Consider the following 25,117-nt stretch of genomic DNA (forward strand, 5'->3'; position numbering starts at 1 on the left):
GTTCGGTTGATGGACTTCGACCGTAATTCTGCTACAACTTCAACCGCTTCAAGTCAACACAGTGTCAACGAGAACAAAAAAATACTTTAAAATGCCTGTCATCGCTCAGTCCAGTGAACTCTTTGTGAGAATTGCTGGGATTTCCGGCGCTCTAGCTGTTGCTCTCGGGGCATATGGAGCTCATGGTATGTGCCTCCTTCCATTTACTTTTCTGCATTCTGTTGTGCTGCGTTCACTCATGAGATGAGATCAGTCCCACGTACCTTAATTTTTGTTAGTTGTTTTCTTCTTGTTCATCAGTGCTTGCTTGTAATTTGTAATAATAATAGACCACTCTAATCAAGACAAGGACTCATACATGCCGCCGCGCACAGAAAAATCAAGTCATATAAGCCATGCGTTGTGGACGCCAAAAGTGGCTTCGCCTGCGCCTGCCGGCCTTCGCAGCACGTGAGGCCCAAATCCACTGCAAAACGTGGTTCCTTCATATCCTTGTTTTTTGGTGCGACTGCGAGGTTGTATTCTTTTAGTTTAATACTTATTACTAACCTCGCACTCACTCACGTATCACAAGGTTAGTATGTATACTAACATCGCACCATGAATAGGTATGTTGCAAAAGCGCCCTCTAGCTCTAGGTGCATTCTGAATGAGGCATTGAGTGTGCTGGCTAGAATTGTAGGGCGACTGTGGAGGCCTTTGTTTTGTATTGTTTTTGTATGTCCAAGGAAAAGGGACAAGGCGATTTATATGACCTTAAAACTGCAATAACTTTCTTATTTTTGGAGCTATTGTGATAAATGAGGTGTTAAATTAAAGGTCTTGATGAGCTCTAAATGATGCCATGAAGGAAACACCTTATTTCTGAGATTTATTTTTTTTTGCAACATACCTACCATGAAATGAACCATGTTTGGCAGTGGATTTCTAACTAGTGAGTAGTGGGTCGTGTGTGCTGTGACCCCACTTCTGGTGTCAAGAGTTCAGAGGCTGATTAGTGATTTCATAGAAAACAAAAATTATTTCAGCAAAATGTTTACCTCGTTAGGCAAGACTTCCATATGTCCCCTCTGCTAAATTGGGAAAAAATATGGAGGTTTATAAAAAATTATCTAACAGTAACATTGAGATTTAAGAAGGAATATTTGGATACATACATACCAAAAAACTTTATTCCGTCAAAATCTAGAGTGTGTAATATGTGTGATTCCCTGCTCCTGGTGGCATTGGCTATGGAATCAGTTTGTTTAGTCAGAAAAATAAATATTCAATACTCTTGCCTTGGATAGCAGACGATTTGTAATGTCGGTTCATAACCGTCATTAAACCCATGGCTTTCAACAATTCCTGCTACTTGTAAGCTGTAGCGACACACTGGAGATGCCTCGTTCTGCAGCGAGAGGTTCGAATCCAAGTTCCAACCGGAAGTAAGAAGAAAAAGAAAATGAAAGAAGGGAGTTTTAGAGAAGTATTTTTAATTAGTGGAGGGGACATAAGGAAGTCTTTCCCATCATTAACTGCAGTAATTATTTGTACATGTGTATGGTGAAAGTTTGATGAAATATGAGAAGATTGTGTTTGACTTTGATATGATTGAATTCATGAAAAGTGTTTGGTAATAAAATCCACCACATATTCGTCCAATATCGGCTTTATCATTAATCTATATGTGCAGGGATTGTCTTTTTATATTCAGGTTTCCTTATTTCATTCAGAAAATATTGAGTTTGGTACTAGATCTACAGACATTTGGAAATTATATTTGGGACTGCAAGAGCAGGGAGGCTAATTTGACTTAAAGAGGAAGTGAGGCAAAGAAGCATGCCTTTGAAATGGATGGGTTGGGTTGGTAAATGTTATTACACCAAGAGAGTCCTGAGTTTGGAGCCCTGTCTTCATTTATGCCAGTATTATTCTTCTCAGAATACTTCTGGAAATAGTACAGGCCACCATCTGGTGTATTGTATTATTTGCCCTTAGAAGTTTCTCTTGTTTGTTGTTTTTCCAACCTAGGTATGAAAAATCAACCCCCTGATGTCAAGCATGTAAGTCAATCTCAAAAATCATTTAGACTTGAACGTTGCATAGGCCTACTACTTGTCACTGTCACATATGAATTTTTGTTTAATCGGCTTCTCAATTTTGTTGGACATTTCAGAGGCTGTAATGACTTGAGAAATAGTGTTTAAGGGACTTTGATTATATTGAATACCCTTATGGTAGATATATAGAATAACAATCATGCAAAAAAATGTGACATACATGTATGACCTTGACCTTTTAGAGAGGAAAGATATGCCATTACGTATGGGATGCACAAAAAAGAACAAATTCTTAAACATCTTTTCAAGTTGAGAAATTCATTTGACAACTTGTAAAGTGATAAAAGTCACAACACTCAAGTATAGATCAAAGGCAAGTTTCTTTCATAAGGCATGAACCCTCTAATTAAAGGGATGGTTCGGGCTGAAAGTATGTATACCTTAATAAATAGAGTAGAATTCACAGAGCAAAATGCCCAAAATTTCATCAAAATCAGATAAAAAATAGTTATTGAATTTTAAAGTTTAGCAATATTTTGTGAGAACAGTCGTCATGAAATATTCATTAGGTGGGCTGATGATATTACATCTCCAGTTGTTCTTTTGTATTTTATAATATGAAATTAGGTTTATTCAAATTTTTTCCTCCAAGAACTAGAAAAATTGGATTGACAACTGATTTAGTGCATTAGATAGTTATTGCTGCAACTTATTTCATTATAAGGGCGACATATTATTCACACAAGTATGAAATAATGATATTTTATGTAATAACATAAGAAAATGGAAAGTGGAGATGAGACATCAGCCCACCTAATGAATATTCATGACAATTTTTTCACAAAATATTGCTAAACTTCAAACTTCAATAACTTTATTGTTATCCGATTTTGAAAAAAAAATTGGCAGTTTGCTCTGTGAATTCTACACTATGTGTTAAGATATAAATATTTCCAGCCCAGACCATCCCTTTAAACAAATCAAGAGAGTATGGGGCATTTTGTCCCCACAGAGAATGTACACAATTTTTCTCCTGATTTTAACATTTGAATAATTTCAAATATGGAAATGAAATTTTTCTTTTTTATACATTCTATCGAGATATATTTGATATGACTGAAAAGGAAATTAGCCATTTCAACCTTTTTCATGGCTTCATGAATTTCTTATGTATTTCTATTGTTTGTAATTTTTTAGTATTTTTCCATTTTTGCATCAAGCATTTATAACAAATCAGACTTTAGAAAGTAAAGAAAATGTAAAGAAATTACTTTTTTGGATTACTCATGACATTGTTTTTCTCCATTCACTTTGTACTTCTCTGTTTTTCTCCATTCACTTTGTACACAAATTGCCCCATTTAATCAAAAAGTAAAATACCAATTTTGAAACTTTATAACATTTTCATACATATAGAACTTCCTAGAGATGGAACAAAACAAGTATTGTTTTCTGAGAAAAAATGTTCCTCAAAATGTTACTTATTTGCAAATAATAGCTGACACCACATTTTTTTCTCCCAAAAGAAATAAGAAGTGGGAGGGTCCATGTCCTACCTAAATCTACTTTAGGTAATACAGATTATTTTGTGAGGCCCAGTGAATCAAGATTTTCCTAATAATGCGTTACCTTGCATACATATTGACACCATCTTTGTTTATTTCCTTGTATATTTTCAGACATTTGAGACTGGAAACAGATACCATTTTTTGCACACCTTAGCTCTCTTGGGAGTTCAGTTTACTAATCACCCCAGTCTGGTAAGAGATTGAACTTATCGTATCAAAGCCTTCAAGATAATGATTAGGCCTATTTAATTACAAGGCTTTAATTCATTATCGCATAAAATCACTTCCGAAATGCTCAAAATAGCTTTGGAAGAATAAGTAAAGAGCCCTGAAAAATCCAATTTCCTTATCCCATTTTTCAAATTTCAGCAGTAGATTTAAATACAGTTGGGAACCTAACTTTTTTTTCCTTTTCAATTCTTTATTTTGGTATGATACAAAGTTCATTTTAAAAAATGATGCTATTGACATGGGCTTTGCAGCAACAATAATCCTAAGATAGAAATATCCATCAAAACACTTTAGTCTATTGCCATTTACTTGACACTATGAGTGGAGCCTGCAAGAATAGCAAATCTAACCTCACCAACAGAGAAGATAATAGTCTTCATATTGCGATTGTCTGAATAATGAAAATCTAATAGCAGAACAATGAGAATTGAGAGTAGCAGGAGGGTAGATGTCTTTGGGAATGTATTCAAGTCTTCTTGAAAAAACATTTCTTGAAATGAATCTTGTTTTCATAAAATTATGAATGGTTGTGTAATTACACTTCCTCTACTCATAGTACTGTCATAATGTTCCTCCGATTTACAATTTTTACTTTAGAATTTCTCATTTATAATCTCTATATATAGTCTGGCAGCCTCCTGGCACTTGGAATGGTGTTGTTCTCCGGGACTTGCTACTTTTCTGCCCTGACCGGATCCACTGCTCTCAACAGACTAGCTCCTATTGGTGGCTTGACCCTCATCGCAGGATGGGCATCCATGGCTCTCAGATAAAACTAGAACAAAATCATTCAGTTCCAAGCTCTTGGGCCCATATTCTGAAGTCAGGTTTAAGTTAGACCACGGTCTAACTCTGTGCTAAAGTTATGGAGCCAAAATTTCTAAAATTCTGTTAATATTGCATATTTCTTATGTTTACTTTTTTGTTTCCTTTTGCTTTCATAATGAAGAAAAATACTTCAGTTGTCATTCCCAGAAAACTATGAACAATTTGGGTGTCATGTGAGTTAATAAATTGAATGTGTTAGGGATTTGTGCTTCAATTGGCTCTCCATAGTTAAAGAACAACTTTAAACCAGGGTTTAATTCAAACCCGAGTTCAGAATATGGGCCTTGGTGTCTTGCACTCATTTCTCAAAGCCAACATGAATTATGGGAAGTCATTTAATTACAGCTCACCATTAGTAGATATGAATAAATTTGATCCAATGTTTGCTTTTTACTAATCCAGTCTGGCTAACCCCCAATTAGTCCATGTATTACAGAAGGTCATTTACAGTTCACCATCGGGAGATATACTCATGTCTTATTTCACTAACTGCCATTTAGTCCATACTTGTTAGCACATTACACTGGGTCAGATGCATAAAAAGTAGCAACTGCTTTTGCTCGGCTTTTGCTTGATTCCGTATGCATAAAAATGAGTAATTGCTTTTGTTAGTAAGCTCAAGCATTCGCAAATTACCTGGTAGCATTTACTTGACCATTATCCCTATTGCTAAAATGCTTATGCATAAACAAACATTTAGCTTGTGCTTTGCTGTTTAAGCAGCTTGAGCGTTTGCTTGATCAGGGCGATCACATTTTATAATCATGTTTATGCACCTGAGAGAGAACTACAAGGTGTACAGTTTCCTACATTAAAATGTTTTCTTCCTAGTAAGTGCAAACTGAATGCAAACTATATATATATTCATTAATTAGAAACAAGTTAAAGGAAAAGTTTGACACCATGTCTAAGCATTAAGTCGCTATTGTTCAAACCGCTAGCAATTGCCTTCTGAAGGCAAGAATAGGGATTAAGCACAAGGGTTATGCATACAAAATAAAGCAATTGCAAAGGCGTGCATGATCTTTTGCTTGGCTAGTAATTGCTTGTGTTTGAAGCAATTGCTTTCCAGCATTTGCTTCTTTTATGCATCTGACCCTATGTAGTGTAAGACAATATGGTAATTCATTACCATTAGTCCAGTAAACATTAGACTTCTCAAATAGACCCAAGTGCAATTTAGACAAAATTTTAAAATGGAACTTAAAGAAAAGGTTGAAGCCTAAATTTTCATCTAAATGTTGACCAATTAATGTACAAATTAGAACTTCACTTTTATACATTTGTGTTACATTTCATGAAGACTATTGACATTTTATTTATGACAAATTTCTGTTTTCTAACATTTGAGCTAATGTTGCTTTGAAAGCTTTCGATGTTACGGAAGCTTTAAAGTGCTTACAACTTTTCAGGAGACGACATCCATCTTGCCATGTTGACATACACCTTTTTATAAGTTGACGTGGTGGAATAACGTTATCTCGCCATGTTGACAAAACAACATTCTAGTTCTTGGAAGATAAAGTATCTCGACTAGTTGATGGCAGTTTAAAACTTCTGTATGATGTACACCAAAGATTTCACTGAAATTTTCAGTGAATGATAATGCAATAGTTATTGAGGACTTTATCATAGTAACTTTTCTTGATAGTGATAAGTTCATTCAAAATCATACACTTTTTTTATTTTTCTACTAGTCGCCCTACATTTTATTAACTATGTACTTACAATGTAATTTTATTACTACAATTTTATTATGTCTTGTATTTAAAAAAATTTCAATGTTATTTGTTTTACTACATTTTGTAATGTCGATATATACATGTATTGTTATTAGTCATTAAATTTATTACAATTAAACAGATTAAAAAAACACTGATTATGATTTCATGTCTCTTCACACTTATTGCTATTTCTGTTTCATCTTAATTATAAAAAATACTAACAAAAATAGGTTAGCAATCAGGGAGGGGCATGCCCTCTTAGAAGTTTTCATTGTACCCTGCAGGAGTCTTCTCCCAATTCCCCCTCCCCTGCTATCTTGGGGGCGTCGTGGTTTAGTGGTTACGAGTCTAGTCATTCAATGAGAGGGACATGGGTTCAAATCCTAGCCACAGCGTGTATTTTTCCTTCAGCAAGTAATTTATCCACATTGTGCTGCACTCAACCCAGGTGAGGTGAATGGGTACCCGGCAGGATTAATTCCTTGAATGCACCAAGTGCCCTTAGCAGCTGGAGCTACAGACGGGGTAATATATAGTGTGCCACTGAATAGGAATCTAGGTAAATTGGCGCCTGATAAAGCAACACAAGAAATTTTTTTGTCACCAGTCGTGCAAAACTTACAAAAAGCTTCATGAACCAGGTCCCAGATTGTGTTTAGTGTTGTTTATTAGTATCACGTAATTAGTAACCATCTGGAATAAAATTATTGGAAATTTTTTTTTTTGACTGATTTGAGTAGATATGGGTGTCAACATAGTTTGGAGGAATACGGGTTGGAGAAAGTGGTTTTTTCAAGGTCAAATGTCAATAACCTATACTGTATAATGGTATCTCAGTTGAAAAACACATTTCCAATAATTTTATTCCAGATTGGCTATTTTGGGTCTAATTTAGGGATACTATATGAATATGTTGATGAAACCTCTGGGCCCTGTCTTACAAAAGTTATGATTAATCCGATCAATGTCAACTCTATCTGCAGAAATCCATCAATGCCGTAACTTTTTCTTAAGAAAATTTGCACAATGCACTTTATGAACAAAAAGCATCACACTGAATTGTAATGTTAAGAAAAGGTTAATGTATGAATATACATCATATCTGGAGAATATTTTGAACAAACATGCATTTAAGATGTTGACGTTGCTGGCTTTCCATAGTTGTAGTTGATCGGAGTAATCCCAGCTCTTTGTAAGACAGGGCAAGCTGTTGTGGTCATGTGGAAGCTACCAAGTAAGCAGCAATATCAAACAAGGCAATTAACATCGACATAATATACCATAATCAAAAGAATATCATCAATTTCATTTCCTTTATTTTTTTCTGGTTGGAGAAAAAATATAAAATTCATGGAAGTTTAAAATTTGTGTTTATGAATACAGCACCGCATAATTATACATGGAATGTGCTTACAGCCAGCACTGATCCACATTCTTTGAATAACAGGAGGGGTTTCACAAAGATTTTACATCTGATTTTGATGAAATTTTCAGCGTTATGCTAGTTTGATTTTTCTCTCTTTATTCAAATCAACATTTTTCTGGGGTGCATTTGACTTTTAAGCACACAAGAACTGGGTCCCATTTCATAAATCTTGTTGTGATGACAAATTTGCAATAACGGTTAAAAGCTACCGAAATTATTCAATTTGATTGGCTGATCAAGCTTGTCACAGAAAATGTGCACTTGTTATTATATGAAGTATTCATGAAACGGCCCCAGGTCATCTGTCCTGTGCAAAGTTGTGTCTAATGAACGATTTATTTCCAATTCGTCTAATGCTAATTCGTCCAATTGCCAACTCGTCTACTATTATTTGGTCTACCGTCAGTTCGTCCACTCACCACATGGTCTACTTTCATTTAGTCTAATGCCATTCCATCTAATAACCAGTTGGTCCAATAGCCATTTAGTCAATTTACCATTTGGTCTAAGTGTTAAATTGTGCCAAATAAATGAAAAGGAAATGGGTATTAGACCAACTGGTTATAGATGAAATGGTCATAGACGAACTGGTGATTAGACGAAGTGATAATTTGTCCAAATGGTTGTTAGACGAAATGTAGATAGACGGAATGGCATTAGACTAAATGAAGATAGACCATGTGGTAAGTGGACGAGATGGCAGTAGACTAATTGGCAATTTACCTCATGAACAGCTTTATGGAACACCAAAATATACATCTCCTCTTTGAAAAGGAAAGCCAGGTAAAAAGAAATGTAGGCTATGATTTATATATACATTACAAATGACTAAGTAAATATTACAAACGTGAAGCCTGAAATCATTGCAAGATTCATAGAAGTGAGATAAATCTTTTAAAGGAATGAAAAAGGAAGACTTTTAAAATCTAATTTAATTCAAATTCATTATTCATACAAGATTGCACTCACATTCTACAATTTACCTTGAAATATGATAGAAAGTAAGAATGAAAAATAGAAAACATCTGTCTGAATCACAAAGACGGTTATAAAGCTCATCAATTAAACCCATGGTTTTTGCAGACTTCCTTTCTAAATTACGCCCGATTTACCATCTAGAGTATAAAAAATATCAATGCTGAAGTGATGAGCGTTTTTGTCACATTGCACTAAATTGATGCTTGTTGCCATAGTAAAGCACACAAAATTATTAATGAGTCTACATGTTCTGTTATGAACAGTTGATTCATTCATTAGAAACAGTGGACTCGTGAAACAAGGACACCCTGATCTCCAACATTTAGGAATATTAGGATAATCCTGAATAAACTTTGAAAACTGGACTAAACCTAGCAAGGCTAGCAGGTCATTTAAGTAGGCTCAAAATCCATTGTAGTTCTGAATTCTAATAGATATATATCTGAAAGATATCTTGACATGCCTCATTTCCTCTGTTCAGAGTAATTAGGAAGATAATGATTGGCCTACAAAACTAAATTTTCAAATTTTCCTCATCTTCCAAATTGCATCTTGCCTCCTTCTGAGCACAACATATGTCAAGGTCGAGAGGAGATAATGTGAAATATGTAAAATAAAGGGGAAATCTGAAAATTTTTGTACAAAACAAATGGAGAGTAGTCCACAAAATCAGCCATTTTGAAGCATGTTCACCAATTTGAGGATCCCCATAGAAAGTACAAGACTTTTTAAACGTCCATAACTTGCCTATTTCATAACCGATTTTGATGAAACTTTTTTTAAATTGTTCCTCTCATTTTATTCTTTCCAAAAAGATTGCTTTACTTCTTAAAGTTTGGTTTCCTTCAGATACTACTGAACTCATTCATTCTGTTGTTTAAGTTCTGAAATAAAAAACACCTTTATTTGCAGCATGGTTCAGAGTTTATAGGAAGATCACGTTTGACCTTCATTTTAAATATACACTTTTTGAAACTTAAATAATATATTCTAAATTGGGAACAGCCTGGCATCTCAGTGAAGAAAGTTCATAGGCTACTAGCTCACATAATATTCAGTTAATTTCCTTTAATGCAGTTCTGACAACAAAAATCTTTATTTGCCCAAGTTAAAGTTTATTGGCCTACAATTTAACTAAACGGACACTTCAAAACTTGAATACAGTTTGAAATTTTGAAAAAGCTGGCATCCAACTAAAAAGAGTCCATGCAGCTCACTCCAGCCTCCCCTGAAGTTCTGGCAAAGGCACCTTACTCATTGTCAATGCTTATATGCTAACCCTGTAGAAGACTTGAAAAATTGGTCACACAACCTGGCATGTCATTGAAGTAGGTTCACATTATTTCTGTAGCTTGCACACTTTAATCATTCATTCTTCTGCTGCTTAGTTGGGTCATACTTCAGCAACTCGTACATGCAGAAGATGCCAAAACACAGAGTACCAATGCCCCACTTGAGTCTTGCCGAACTTGACAACTCTTTCGTCCTGGCAACAGAATTGGAAATGGAAATAAAAACAAAAAAGGGAATAGTTAATTTTGCATACCTGTAAATTATATCATACATGCTTGATCAATTTTCTTTCTTTTTGTTTTTTGTATTTTTTTTTTTGGGGGGGGGGCATTTTCAGGGTTTATTTTCAATTGGTCGAATGTCAATTCGTCCAATCACCAACTCGTCTACTATCATTGGTCTACCATCATTTCTTCCACTATCCATAGTGACTTGCGATTTCGTCCACTCACCATTTCATCTAATAACCAGTTGGTCCAATAGCCATTAATTAGTCCATGTACCATTTGGTCTAATTAATTGTGCAAAATGAATGAAAAGCATATGGGTATTAGACCAACTGGTTATGAGACGAAATGGTCATAGATAAACTGGTGATAAGACAAAGTGATTATTGGACCAAATGGTTGTTAGACAAATGTTGGATGGAATGGCATTGGACTGAATGAAGGTTGACCATGAGATGAGTGGACCATTGGCAATTATTGCCAACTCGTACACTCATTTTCATGGTCGACCTTCATGTAGTCCAACCAGGCAGTTTACCCTTATTTGCCACCTACTGCTTAAATCTGCAACATTGGATAAGCTTTAACACTGCAGTGAATGTGTATTCTCCTTTGGGCATTTCTGAGGTGTCCTACACATCAGGAGCCCGTTGCAGAAAGAGTTGCAATCGATCACAACTGTAAAAATCATGCGCAACTTGATTGCGGGACTTGCGATTGATTTTTTGACGTGCATTTAAACGCAACTCTTTCTGGAAAATGAGAAACCTTTACAATACATAATATCTCCAAAAAATACTTTTGAAAGGCTGTCAACTAAAGATCACTATGGAGGGAAGAAGCGAATATAGAAATCAAAGACTCCTCAATAATTATTGGCACTCAGAATTTATAAAATTATATGAGGAGTTGGTTAAAAATGGGATATCTTTTCCCAAAGATTTACCAAAGTCACCCCAGTTATCAGTACTTGTAGGCCGACCTTGTTTTCATTATTATATTCAATTAAATTTTTGTTTGTCAATGAAGCATCTCTTACCCTGCTAGGTAATAAGCATAGAATGCCTCAACAACGTGTATGAAGATTGCTGTATAACATCTGGAAACAGAACAAAGAAATTAAATTAAAATTCAATTCATTCCCTGGTATTAATTCTACTTCAATTATTATCATCATATATTACAATTATCATATCACATTTATTTGTACTATTTCTTTCCCATCAAGTTGAAATATAACATGTTCAAAAACAAAAAATATTTAATCAAGAAAACATGTTTAACAAGTCATAGAAAAAAGGATAGAGGGGATCAAAATAATGCACAGAATGTTATACTAGTAATTGATAATTAATAAACAGTGATATATTAATTTCTTCTATAGTGCTGCGTATACTGTGAACCATTCAACATCTCTCCTGCTACCAAAGGAACTTCCAACATACATGTATTATCAAATAGATTGTCTATGCATTTAAACAACTTTGAATTATCAGAAAAAGGAAGTGCATGAGTGGAGGGATGTAAAGAATCCACTTCCAGCTGTACAGGAAAAGGGCAATTTTCATACCCTCCCCCCCCCCCCCCTCCATTCCCTACTCCTGCTGGATCCAGGGTGACCAGGGGGGTGTTTCACAAAGATTTAAGTATGACTTAGAGTCGCACTTAAATACCGAGTTGCATATGGTATGAAAGGCTTGACCGCATTGGTCAGATCGTGTCATGAGGACGCGCACTAATACGTATCTATCAAAGATCGCGCGTTGCATATCATGTACGCGTCGGCATTTAAGTGAGACTTAAGTCATGCTTAAATCTTTGTGAAACACCCCCCTGATTTGGACCAGATTTGGACAGTCCAAAAACAGGACACTTCGGGTTAGATCAATGGTGTACTGAATCAAACAATTTCAGAGGGGCTAAAAATGGTATATGGGGCAAAATTTCTAAAAAGATGCAAGCGAGCAAAATTTTTTACCTCTTTTCTACAAAAATAAAATTGTCATCGATTGTGACATGATCAGAATAGGCCTACAATTTTTCATATTTCACCCTTTTTCTGTTTTTCTCATTAGATATGAAAAAGATGTAATGCTTGAATATTCTCACATGTATACATGTGTTGAAAGCCGTGAAATACAGGACAAAATGGCTTCCTGGGAAGGGTCATACGGGACTTTGAAAAATTACTGAAATGCGGAACTGTCCCTTGAAAACCGGGACATCTGGTCACCCTAGCTGGTTCTGAACCTCGGCCACTTCCTGGGCAAACAATAATATACTTACATTGTTTGCATAACTAGGGTTTGTTTGTAGGCAAGGTAGTGAGCTAAATCACCAACTGGTCCCATGTAGGCATACGGAACAACGTCAGGTTTGAAGGTGCACAACTAGAAGAAACAAATTTGTTTTTTTTTTTAATACATTTCAATCAGAAATATCTCCATTGAATATCAAGTTCACCCAACAAGTTTATTTGAATAAAATTTTTAAATAAAATATTAAATAAGCATGGCATCAAAACTTTATCAAAGTTGAGTTTGAATTAGAATGGAAAACAGGGTTTCAAAACAAAGTTTCACCTATAATAGATGTTAATAAAACATCTATCCTGGGTGCAATGCAAAATAATGACAGAACTTAATTTTAGTATACAATTCAAAATATATTATTGAAATAAGACCAGAATAAAAAATGTTTTTTAAGAATCCTTATATCAATAAACTATGATAACTTGATAAAAAATATGTCAAATCATGTCAAAATGGAAAAGATATGAGAGCTATATCTGATAAATAGTGTCGTGTGACATATCAGCCCCCTATCTAATCTGTTATTGAAATTGAACATTGCCGATTGACGATCATAAATTGGATAATTAGAATAATTATCAAATTAAAAAAAACATCTCCTAGCAGACTAGCACATTAAGTTAAGTTTTTCTTGGGCTTAGCCCTAATCCCCTAGGCTAGGCCTTAATTAGCATTATTAAGACCTGAAATTGCTGAATGGCGCAATTTAGAAACAAGATATACGGTAAATACTGGCATTATCGTGATATTGGGAACCACCGTTCACTTCATACAGCAGCGCTTTATTCAGTCACACCACATGCACAGTTCCCTATTTCCACCTCCATTCACTTTGTACACAAGTGCGCGAATACAATCGATGAGTGGTTCCCAAAACCACGATTTGGCTTAAATACCCAGTATTCCATTTGTCTTGATTGAAAACAAGTCAATAAATGTGTTGCTGATACTAGATCGAGCCCCACTCATTCTATGAACAAGGTTATGACATAATATTGTTCTCTGTTCTTCCTCCCTGTGTGGTAAAATAAGGTTGGCATTGTTTGGCTTATTTTCTCTTTTTCTTTGGAACAAATACTTGATTTTTTTACATTGTCAGGTTCCATTACAGCTATTCATCATATAACTTGGCTCTTCAAATTTGATTCTTTGAATGATTTTTTCTTAATTAAGAATAGAGATTGAAAATCTACAATTGTCTTGCCATATTACTTTCCATCAATAGAGGGAGTACACAAAATATGCCCCAAATTCAAGTTTTTGAGCGCTCTGGTGAATACAAAAAAATACCCCCTAGTTAATAATGAAAAAATAATTGCCACTGTACGTCACAAAAGTGACATTTTAATGATTTTTTAAATTGTGTGCTGTGTACAGCATTGGCATACCATAGTCCTACCCACTTGTTCACTGCAACCATTGTCTCACAGGCCTAATTCATTCCCCATAGACTCGTGTGTTAAATTGGCACTTTAAAAAATTCATAAAAAATAAGGATGAAATTCGGGGGTCGAATGTTTACTACCAGTGGATAGGATCTGGCAATCCATATCTGACCAGAAAAGGGTCCCTCGACCGGCTCATTTTAAAAATAAATTGGCGTGTTTGAAGACACCGTCGGGTGGAGCAGATTCATCACCTCAAACAGCAAAATAGCCCTAATCCTTCCGCCAGTCAAAATATAGTCCAAAATTGGTGATATTTCTTCCCAATTTGGGAAAAGGAAGTTCAGTAATTACCAAAAATAGAATCAGTGTTAGATGGACAATCATATGCATACACTTTGTCAATCAGCCATATCAAAATAAAAAAAATAGCAATGGGTTGGCTCGAATGAATATCTATGGCCTGCCACTAGTGATTAGGCCCGTGAAACCCCATCCTGCCTGTGGGGAATCTACAGGTAGGACTATGGTATGCCAATGCTGTAACATAACACACACTTTGAAAAATCATTAAAATATCACTTTTATGACCAAAATTACTAATTTCCATACATTTGCAATTTATTTTTCATAAGTAACTTGGGAATGATTTTTGTATTCACCAGAGCGCTCAAAAACTTGAATTTTAGGGATATTTTTGTGTACGCCCTCTATTGGTGGAAAGTAATATGGCTAGAAAATTTTCATTTTCAATCTCTCTATGTTAATTTAATTAAAAAAATAATTTAAAGAATTAAATTTACATAAGTGCCAAGTTATATGATGAATAGCTGTAATGAAAACTGACAGTGTAAGAAAATCAAGCATTTGTCCCATACAAAAAGAGAAATTCAGCCAAACATTGCCACCATTATTTTGCCATACATGGGGATGTAACTCAGAACAAGGTTATATCATAACCTTGTTTATTGAATGAGTGGTCCTACCCAGAGATTTAATGCCCCACAGGCAGGATAGTAATGAACCCTTGGATCGAGCCCTTGGATGAACCATCCTGGATCGAGCCCCAGGCCAGTTAAATTTTACCTAGTATAAAGTATGTTAGTACGTAAAGTATAAAGTATGTGGATCTCTCTCTCTTAGGTGATCCCTCCACTGTTCTGGAGATTCTAAGATTCAAATAGAACAATTCCCAGTCAGGTAAATCACAGGTTCAGCAACAGGTTGGAACGGTAGCCATGCATTTTATGTAGAAAAAAGAGAGATTTAAGGAGCAGACAGGTATTGACTTCGGATGGGAGACCAGGTTGATGGGTTAATAAGGTAGCACAGGTGAATTGGTGTGGGTCATCAGCAGTATACACGTCTAGATAAAGTGGGAAGTCAGTGAGACACTCCTTTACTCTGAGTATGAAGTCTTGGCGGAGGTGGTCAAGAGCGGAGCAAGATCCAACAAAATGTTCAACTGTCTCATCATATGAGTCGCAAAGGGGGCAGATACGAGTGGAGGACTTTCCCAATGTGTGGAGGCGACAGTGAGTGAGATATGTGGATGAGAGTAGCTGGGCTCTCACAATGAGTGCGAAACGGATTACAGGAGAATGTGAGGACTTCGGATAAAGGAGATTAACTGAGGGTGGTATGTGATCAATCCAGAACTTGAGAGTTGACTTCACACGGATGCCCTGGGCAACGAGATCCTTGACGGCAGTGTAGATCTTGTACTTAAACAATTTCCTAAAGGTGGAGTAAGGAAGTGGTTTCAAGATAGTACTGTGAAGATCAGGGAGGTCATACTTTCTCAACGTATCCTGGATGACTTGGATAGTTGGAGTCCATGCTCCGAGGGCTGCCAGAAATGTCCGGTATTCGAAGCGGTTGTGGTCCAGATTGGAGAGTTGGCCGAAAAGGAGCAATCTATCGAGATCTATCTGGATGGAGAGAGGCAAGAGGTTGGTGAGAAGATATACAATCTCGTCCGCCGCTGTTATTGGGACTCCAAGAACCCTCTTAAATAGATGCAATTGGGCTTTGTCGAGTTTCTGTAGCATGGATTTAGTGAGTTTAATAATAGGAGCGCCATGCAACATCCTAGGAATACAGAAAGTTCGCCAAAGGTGTGCAGTCAGCAAGGGGGAGAGACCGCCAGTATATGCACCAGAGCCAGACAGGGAATAGAATGCACGAAGGCCAGTTCCGATGATGCCGTCAGTAGGATCAGACCGAGAACCGGATTTTGAAATTCCAAGGTGAGGATGACTGGTTTTTGCATCAACAATACTTCCGTTGACTGTCCAGGAAGATTTTGTGGGATGCTTAGCATTGTTGAAGACAATCACTGCACTTTTGGAAGGATTGATTTTGTAATGCCAGAACTCCGCATAGCTGAATGTGGCATCAAGCATCAGCTGAAGCTCATCTGGAGAGTTGGCTACCAGTGCGACATCATCAGCAAGAACAACAACGCCAGAGAACCGGCCGTCTATTGAGCTGCCGAGGTTCTTGTCTCGCAGCTCCTTGATCAGTCCATCAACAAACGCTGTGTAGAGTAGGGGAGACAGAACCCCCCCTTGACGTACGCCTTGGGTGATGGGGATTGGGTTACTGGCTGCACCCTTCCAGAAGACCTTGCTTTCAATCCCATGGTACATAGATTCCAACATGTCCTGAATACTGGTGTCTAGATGAGAGGACTTTAGCTTCTCAAAGAGCCCCCTATGCCACACGGTATCGAAGGCCTTCTCAGCATCTAAGAGAGCAAGATATGTTGGGAGTTTTTGCACAGTGTTTAGTTCGATGATCAACTCAAGTGACATAGATGTGAGAGCACATGAAAATCCCTTTCTGAAGCCAAACTGGAGTTCATCGGGGGTGTCACTGATGTAGAGCTGACGGATCATGTGTGGTTTAAGGCAGTGTTCTAGAAGTTTGCAAAGGACGGATGTGAGAGTAATGCCTCTGTAATTCCTTGGGTCATGTGGATCCTTCCCTTTGCCCTTGTGAAGAGGGAGAATAAGGCCTTGCTTAAAGATTTTTGGGCAGTAGGCATGAAGTAGGAAGGTGTTGAACAGGGCAAGGAGAAGACGGCGAGCTGTGTCACCCAGATGCTTCAGATGTTCAGGGGAGACATTGTCCTCCCCAGCAGCCTTGCCCAACTTCAGGTGCTTGATAGCCTCATCCAGGTCTTGTGATGTGAGTTGAATGCTATGCCCTATCTCAGGAGCAGAGGAGTCATCTTGGGGTAAGGAGACTACCGGAGAATGATCTTGAGCGGAGCTTATGTGGGAGGCGTTCGAACCACCAGAGGAAAGGGCAGTGAAATAATGTTGCCAACCGAGAAGCATTTCATCACCCTTGTAAACGTGGTCACCATAGGAGAGATGGTCAACTTCACAGTGCAAAGAGTCCGAACTCCGGTTCATTTTGACAAGGCGATAAAATAGCTTGTTGTTTGACGCAGAGGCAGATTCAATTTCAGAGAGAAGCTTGTTCCTCAACTGCGCCCTGGATTGTCTAAGACGTTTTCTGAAGGACTTCTTTGCATTGATGTGGTCAACATTGGCTTGAACCTTGTTGGTGGTTTCAGTCAAAAGCCAGGTCTTCCGGGACTCCTTAGCCAGCTTATAGGCCTGGCTAACCTCAGCATTCCATTCTGCCTTCCCTCTCTTCTTCCCATTTGGGAAAGTGTGTGGTAGATTCGCAGAGTACGAGACCATGAAACCAGAAAGTGAAGACAGTAGATTCTCAGCCTCTGAGAGAGGGATATGATCTATGTTACTAATACTGCAGAAGAGATTCGAAGATATCTTCTCCAATGGGGTTGTGTACAGTTCTTCGATAGTAGCCTGGTCCACGTCCTGCCATTTAACTTTAAGACGTTGGATCGAAGAGGGAGTATAGGAGTGTGAAGTGCAACCATCAGAGGGGCTGACTCCATACGAGCGGAATGCGGTGATCAGAAGATGGTCAGAGGTATTGGTTGGATCATCTTTCACGGTTGAGACGTTGCTAAAAAGATGTTTATCTCTGGAAGGGGCAAGGATAGTATCAATGCACGACTTGTGTCTCCCATCGTCGGATTGAAAAGTGTAGGTGTCTTGACTAAAATGACTAGAGGTGAGACAACAGAGGTTCTCTCGAGACAGGAATTCCTGGAGGATAGTCAGCGTCTTCTTGGTGTTAGGGTGAATTACATCCACGTTGATGTCTCCCACAATGATGACTGAAGTGTTCTTAGTACTCTCAAGAAGGTATGAGAGGTGAGAGAGGCAGGAGTGGTATTCATTTTGGTCTGCGTTGGACACTCCACATGGTAAGTAGCAACTCACAATGGTGAAGGTTTCTGCGGATTCCTTAACCTTGAGGTGAGCAGCAAGTAATCTAGGCGACGGGCACTTGATTTCCCAGCAGTCCATGACCAGAGATTTCCTGATAAAAATGGCTAGACCACCTTTCCCACGTTGGGTGCGGAGATCAAGTGGACCATTGATTCTCTCAGCAGGCTTTTGCAAAACAAGATGCTCATTAGATACACTGTTCAACTTAGCGCAGTTTTGGTCGAGGAGCCAATGTTCTTGGATGGCCAGGATATCAAGGTGGAGAAGTTGTTTTTTGACGAACACAACGATGGTGTTAAACCCCCTTACATTCATTGTACCGAGGGAGAGAGTTCTGCTGCTGTTTGTTCTCTTTGAATGGGAGTACAGGTTTAAACGACTGGGAGGAGTGCAATCATTTCTGGTGTGAAAGGTGGGCCCCTGGTCCAGTCTGTTTGAAGGGGCTGTGTGATTTAGTTGCAGTGGACTTGAGTGTGGCACAGTAATTTCATGCTTGTCTGAGTGCACTCTATCACTTGCTCGTGGAGACTCTTGATTTCTCCTGCGATCACAGGATCTTGTCTTGCCCTCGGGAAGGCCCTTAGATGTAAGGCTGTTTTTGTTGCTGTGTACCCCCCTTGAGATGAAAGTCCCTATTCTGAGGGTTGCGAGACTGGAGTTGCGTTGGCAAGGAGCTTGAGGCTGGATTGGGTGCAACTGATGGCTTGTTGATGGAAGGTGAGGAGGGCCTGGGAGACTGATTGTTCTTGAAGTGCATTTGGGATAGCAAGAAAGTGGAGAGCTGTGCCTAGAGAGTAGTAAGCCGCTTCTAGAAGGGTTCTGTGCATTAGGGCTGAGGCTCTGCCCGGCCGAAAAACCGGAGCTGGCTGCTGAGAGTGCGCCTTCCCAAGTACACCTGAGAGGGTAGGGTCAGAACAGCCCGTAGACATCGAGGGTTGGTAATGACGTTGGACTCTTGGAGGAGAGCTGATTGACTGGTGATAGCCTGGATTAGTCATACTATGGTGGCTAGATATTCTGGGGGTACCAGATGTTGGGTCATCAGTAGGGCGAGAGTAAAGGAAGCTATTTCTCAACCTGGCAGGATTGGTTTCCCTCGGGTAACGCTTATCGAAGGGAGGTGGACCTGGGCTGTACATCTGAGATGTCTGGTTCTTTGCACTGTTCGGGAAGGAGATCAGCGATGCTGGGTCAGCTGAATATTGCTGCTGACCAGGCTGTTTAGAAGGGCGAGGGCGAGTATCACTAATCTTTTTTTGAGGGCTACTTTTGTCTCTTCTTGGATGAGGTTCCACAGAGTTTGTGGCAAGGAAGCTATTATCCTTAGGCCTGGTAGATTGAGACTGGCTATCTCTGGAATTTGGGCTCTCTCTCTTGGATCTAGAGTTAGGTTTGTGAGTACTGGGGGTGCGTGTCTTGCCGTGATATGCCGAGTGCGTGCGAGGGGAGGCTGCTAAGTCCTGGAGTACCTCAAATCGATTTGCCATCTGGGGGAGTTGGTAATTTCCCTTTTTTGGTTGGCCTTTATTTGCGTGAGAATCATTTGCAGAGTAGGATTTGTCCGAGACTCTACTGTTGTTGTTTAGGACTGGTGATGGGTGCGGATTATCTATGATTATCCCATTGTTCAGGCAGATAGCAATAAGGCGGTCGTTAGATGATAACAAGTTTGTAAGCTCTTGCTCTTTTAGGATGTCATCTGCCTTCATTTCTGCAATCTTCTTTTGTTTCTCATCTAGGGCCGATTTATCACTGCATCGTTGTGCTTCGAGTCTTGAGATATATCTTTGGGCATCTTGGAGTTTGCAGACAATTTTTTCATGTTCAGCAAGTGACACCTCACATGTCCTGGTTTTCAAATCTAGTTTTTCTTTCAGCGACTTTACCTGCTTTTCAAGTTTGGGGCACTTTGGGCAGGCTAAGGGCTGTGCAGATTTGGGAGGATCTTCATGAGGATGTGGGATGTTGGGTTGTCCGGATTGCTGTGTATGCTGGTCGTGGAGGTCTGAAGGGTGGTTTGTTACAGGTGGTTCCATGTCCATGTTCAGACCTGAGGGTTCATTTCCAGTAGATGGAGTAGTCAGGTCAACGGCAGTATTGTGGGATGGCGAGGAATCACTCAGCCCTTTGTTCAATTCCTTGCAGGAAGGGCATTGTAGAGGAGCATTGCTTGATGCTAACAAGGAGCCAAGTGATGAAGGTAGACACTTTTCATGATACCACAGACCACATACCTGGCATTCCAGACTATCGGAAAAGGCAGACGTAGCACAGACAGGGCAGATACAGATACATGCACTATCATCAAGTGTGTTAGCCTCTTCTCTCTGGGATACAGGAATCGTACTGCTTTGTGTACAGGTGAGGAAGGAGGAATCATCGAGAGAAGGTGCATGAGGATTGTCGTCCTGGGAGAGAGTGCACTGATTACACAGAAATTGTTTATCATTATCTATATAACAATCAAGCTCTTGTTGGGAGATAGCAGTACACGTAAAGTGAGTCCAGTTATTGCATGAAGAGCATTGGATAGTGTCCATGCATGAGTGTTTGCTGCAAACTGGGCAGGTAGCAGACACGTCCTCTGGAGTACATAGGCATGATTCTCCAGATGATTTGGGGGCAGTTGTTGATCGTGTAGCAGAAATTCCGATTACTGCATCAAAGAGGTCGCTTAGCTCGTTGGAAAGAAAGTAGTTGGGGTGTTCCTGTCTGAGCGTACAGTTGATGGCAGGTAGAATATTAGTAGCCAGGAGTGAGAGGTGTTTTCCAATGTAGTGAATTTCACCGGAAGAGCTGAACAGGTGGATTGCAAGGCGTTTCTGCTTACCTGCTTTCCCTGATTTCAGTTTATTAAAGAAGGTGACCACCAAGTGATCCCCCTTTACAGACCAAGTTGGAATGGTTTCTTTCAGTAGAAGAGAGCTACGAGATTTAATCAGGTCCATGGTAACATCTTTGAAGGAGTGGAAAATCCTTAGCGGTAAGCGGGATACTATTTGCTTTTCTCCATTCCCTAGTGTTATAATATCACTGACCTGAAAACTGCTTTTTACAGATGAGATCTTTTGAGCAGAGGATGGAGCATGTAGCTGTGCCATAATACAATGTACATACAGCGAGTTAGAATTTTGCTAATTAAATTTAATTTGAGCCCCACGACTGAAAGCTGGTTTGATGAGTAGTTTGCAGTAGAGCAATTAAAGACAGATTACGGAGATACAAGGGTTGCACGCTTTAAAGTACGGATACTGTAGTCTGTAGCATGCACAGGGTAGGATGAAGGAAGAAATAATATTCAAACAGTGCCACTGATTAAGCATGCATGGTACATGTAGGATGAATATAATACAAACATGCAGGGATCATGTAGGATGGAGGGAGATAAATCATACAGATGGAGGAGTAAATAAATACAAACAGTGCGGATGAACTAACTTACAAGAATGTAAGGTGAGGATGAGGGAGTACTCATATACAGGTATGTAGCAGGGGAAGGAGGGTGAGACATGCAAGGCAGGATGGAGAGCCTGGTATAGGCACAGACAGAGATACAGAGACACTTTGCATGCAGTACGGCTTTACACTGTTTGTGTTACAGACACACATATGACAGGAGCAAGTACGTGTGAGTAGTAGTATGTGACACATGCATGCACTGCGACAGGACTGATGTAACAAACACATTTATTACACAGAGTCTATATACAATACCATCAGTTCGGGATAGAGAGAAGAAGGTCGCAGTAATAGTATACTGCCTCCTGCTGATTTTGCAAAAAGGCCCAGTGTATGTTGTGTCACTGCTGGTAGATGCTTAGCTAGCCTAGACCTAGGGCTAGTAATAGGAGGTGAGTAGAGCTGACATGGATATCCACAGGTGGGACAGTGTAGATGCTGACAGAGCTTCCCGCGTATTTTATGAATGAAAAATGATGATGTGAGTGTCCAACAAATTTCCAACAAAAAGAGGAAGATTATGGATCCAAATGAAGGCAATTTAAAGGAGGTGGCAAATAAAATCATATAATTGCGAAAAGAGAACGAAAATATGAGAAAAAGTGAAGAAAACAGGGAGCTCTATTTGGATGGTACGTCCTATCCAGCGCGCAGCATCAAGGACCATCAAGGATCGTATTACCAAACAGTTTTCATGAATTCAATTATATGAAAAACATTATTCTCATATAAAAATTCACCAAACGTTCACCATAAATACACAATTACCTACAAAATATATGTAAAACCTTTGCCGAAATCGTTTTTTTTTTCCTTTTGACGATACTAGCTTCCAATCAGACCCCTCTTCGCATGTGAAATATTTTGGTCACTTGAATAAATTTGAAAAAGGTATTGACTATAGTATTGTATTACCGAATGTGTGTTTTCTATGTAAGGGAAAAGTTATTTTTAGGATATTAAGACTTTGAAAATGTGTTTTTGACCATTTTCATCATTTTTCTATTCAAGTTCCCTATGGAAGAATGTTGCAAAGAATTTCACGTATGAAATTATTTTCTGACGCGTACGATAACGCACGTTCGGTAATAGACAGCCGGTAGCCGTCTGTTTCGAGTTTTTTTTTCTAACATTCTTTTTTTAATTTCTCCTCGTACACAGACGGCTCGCTATCGTGCAGCCACCATTAGGGGACTTGCAATGCAAAATCCCCCCATCGGGGCTTTTCAATTTTTGTCTTTAATGAATAAAAATTTTGAAAACTAACGTGACCAAAATGCAAATTTATATTCCCTCTTGGCATTAATTGCCAAAAAACAGAGAAAAATGAAGTTAAAAGGAACAAAAACAGTGACTTACCTCGGCTGTCGCGCAAATTCACTTCCCCGTTTTATCCGATCTCAAGTACATAAACATATGGGGTGGTATTCTGAGGTCATTTTATCTTTGAAATATTTTATTTTATCTCTTAAAATGAAATTGGTTTTCTGAGATGAGATTTTATCTCTCAGATAAAATGTTAGATTTTTTCTTGCGTATCTACAGATGATACGCAACAGAACAATGCCTGCGTACACATACCCATCGCGTATCTGGCCATTGCAACGCAGATGTGCTTGCGCCCATGTTACTTTGAAGAAAAAATAAAATAAACTTAAAAGAGGGTAGAGGCTATTTTATCTCTGTTGATTTCACCAATATTTCTTGGTGAATTAACCCCAAATGGTGACATGAAAATGAAGAAAAATTATATATTTATTGAGAATAACACCTTAACGTTGTTCCTGTACAATCAGCGAGTATTTCATAAGACTTTTCTTGACTAATATTGTCTTTGAAATGATGCTTGAAAAGATGCGATAAAGACTTCGAAAAAGATGAGAGTATTGTCCTTTTTGTTAAAAAGAAATCTCCGTAAAGACGCGTAAGCGTATAGTGCAAGCGTATTTGAAGTCAATAAATTGACGCAATCTCACCCCTTTGCCACACCTCCTGGCGGAATGGATTTTAATTGGTTGAGTGATATGAGAGAGCTATAAAAGCGCGTTTCTAATTGGATATTGATTAAAAAATAGGTGTGTCTTACAAAGATAAAATGAAGATAAAATGGTTCTCAGAATACCAATTCGAAATTCGGAGAGATTTTAAGGGTATTTTAATCTTACTGATTTTAACGGAGATAAAATATTTTATTTTATCTGAGATAAAATGGATCTCAGAATACCACCCATGGCCATTGAGTCCCCTGTACAGATCGCGCTAGAACTTCGGTCTCTGTATTTGGTGAGTGAAGCCAACAAAGTTCAGCTGAACAACCAACAAAACAGAGACCGAAGATTTTGGTCTAGTTAGGTAATACAAGGCCGGTCGGTAATTACAATCACTCACTATATATATAAAATAAGATTCTACTATAGTTAGCTGCTGTTAGAGACCATCTAGACAGGAATAACCGTCGTTTCTGGGGATTTATTCAACAATAGATCGATCTGTCTTTTTCTGACATGAGTCTGAACCAATGCAGTTCACTGGAACAACCAAAATGATAATACAGATTACAGAGACTGAAGCTTTTGATCTAGAGACCACCATGACCAGCAATTTTTCATACTCCCGCATCTGCAAAATTTGTCCTTATCCTAGCAATTGTGCAACTAAACTAATTTTCAGCAGGCGCGAAAGCAAGCCAAAGTGCACCGCCCCTAAGCCGAGACGCTTGCTAGCCTCGGCCACCCCTAGGTCTAGCCGCGGCGGCGCGGCCTGGATGTGCCGCTCGGCTCCAACCGAATCCAGGTCATATAGACGGCCAGAAAAAGTAGATAAATTGTTTTACATACCACCGTTAAAAGAAGGCCCACTGTGACTAGAGCCATAATGATGATGTTAGGAAGCACAAAATGATCAACATTCTTTGATAAAGGCATTTTCATTCAAATTACTTCTTGTTTTAGAAGAAACAATACAGCAGCAGACTGCAGAGTGATGACGTCAGAACAGTGATACAGTATCGACAATGTATCAAATACTTGTATGTTTCTTCAAAACGGTTTTATGCACTATCATCAGCAAAATACAAGAACAATGAACAATTATTATCTATTTTTATCAAGGAGCTTCCAAGAGCAGGCCAGGGACGGTGATGCTGCGACAGGGGCATGTGACCCCGCCCCCCCCCACACACACACGCACACTTTTTGAAGCTTTATAAAAGTGCCCCTTTCCTTAATATCTTTACCGAATTTCCCACCGGACGTTCGGTGCTCCTTGAACAGGAAGTTCACCCTTAAGAAATATTAATTGGTTGTAC

The 25,117-nt window shown here is 38.6% G+C and overlaps 2 protein-coding genes across 2 annotated transcripts; one reads left to right on the forward strand and one right to left on the reverse strand.

Annotated features, from left to right (window-relative positions):
• The first annotated feature begins 48 nt into the window (after positions 1 to 48).
• Positions 49 to 4,616, forward strand: LOC121430073 (transmembrane protein 256 homolog). The gene is made up of 4 exons (XM_041627346.1): positions 49 to 185; positions 2,014 to 2,045; positions 3,722 to 3,802; positions 4,468 to 4,616. Exons 1-4 carry the CDS (start codon positions 92 to 94, stop codon positions 4,612 to 4,614), a joined length of 354 nt encoding a protein of 117 aa, XP_041483280.1. The 5' UTR covers positions 49 to 91; the 3' UTR covers positions 4,615 to 4,616.
• A 5,100-nt stretch (positions 4,617 to 9,716) lies between these two features.
• Positions 9,717 to 24,828, reverse strand: LOC121429800 (transmembrane protein 254-like). The gene is made up of 4 exons (XM_041627032.1): positions 24,648 to 24,828; positions 12,604 to 12,707; positions 11,357 to 11,416; positions 9,717 to 10,283 (listed from the first exon to the last, which is right to left on the reverse strand). Exons 1-4 carry the CDS (start codon positions 24,738 to 24,740, stop codon positions 10,163 to 10,165), a joined length of 378 nt encoding a protein of 125 aa, XP_041482966.1. The 5' UTR covers positions 24,741 to 24,828; the 3' UTR covers positions 9,717 to 10,162.
• Between the last annotated feature and the right edge of the window lie 289 nt (positions 24,829 to 25,117).

This window comes from Lytechinus variegatus, chromosome 16, assembly GCF_018143015.1.
Source record: "Lytechinus variegatus isolate NC3 chromosome 16, Lvar_3.0, whole genome shotgun sequence".
Classification (NCBI taxonomy): Eukaryota; Metazoa; Echinodermata; class Echinoidea; order Temnopleuroida; family Toxopneustidae; genus Lytechinus; species Lytechinus variegatus.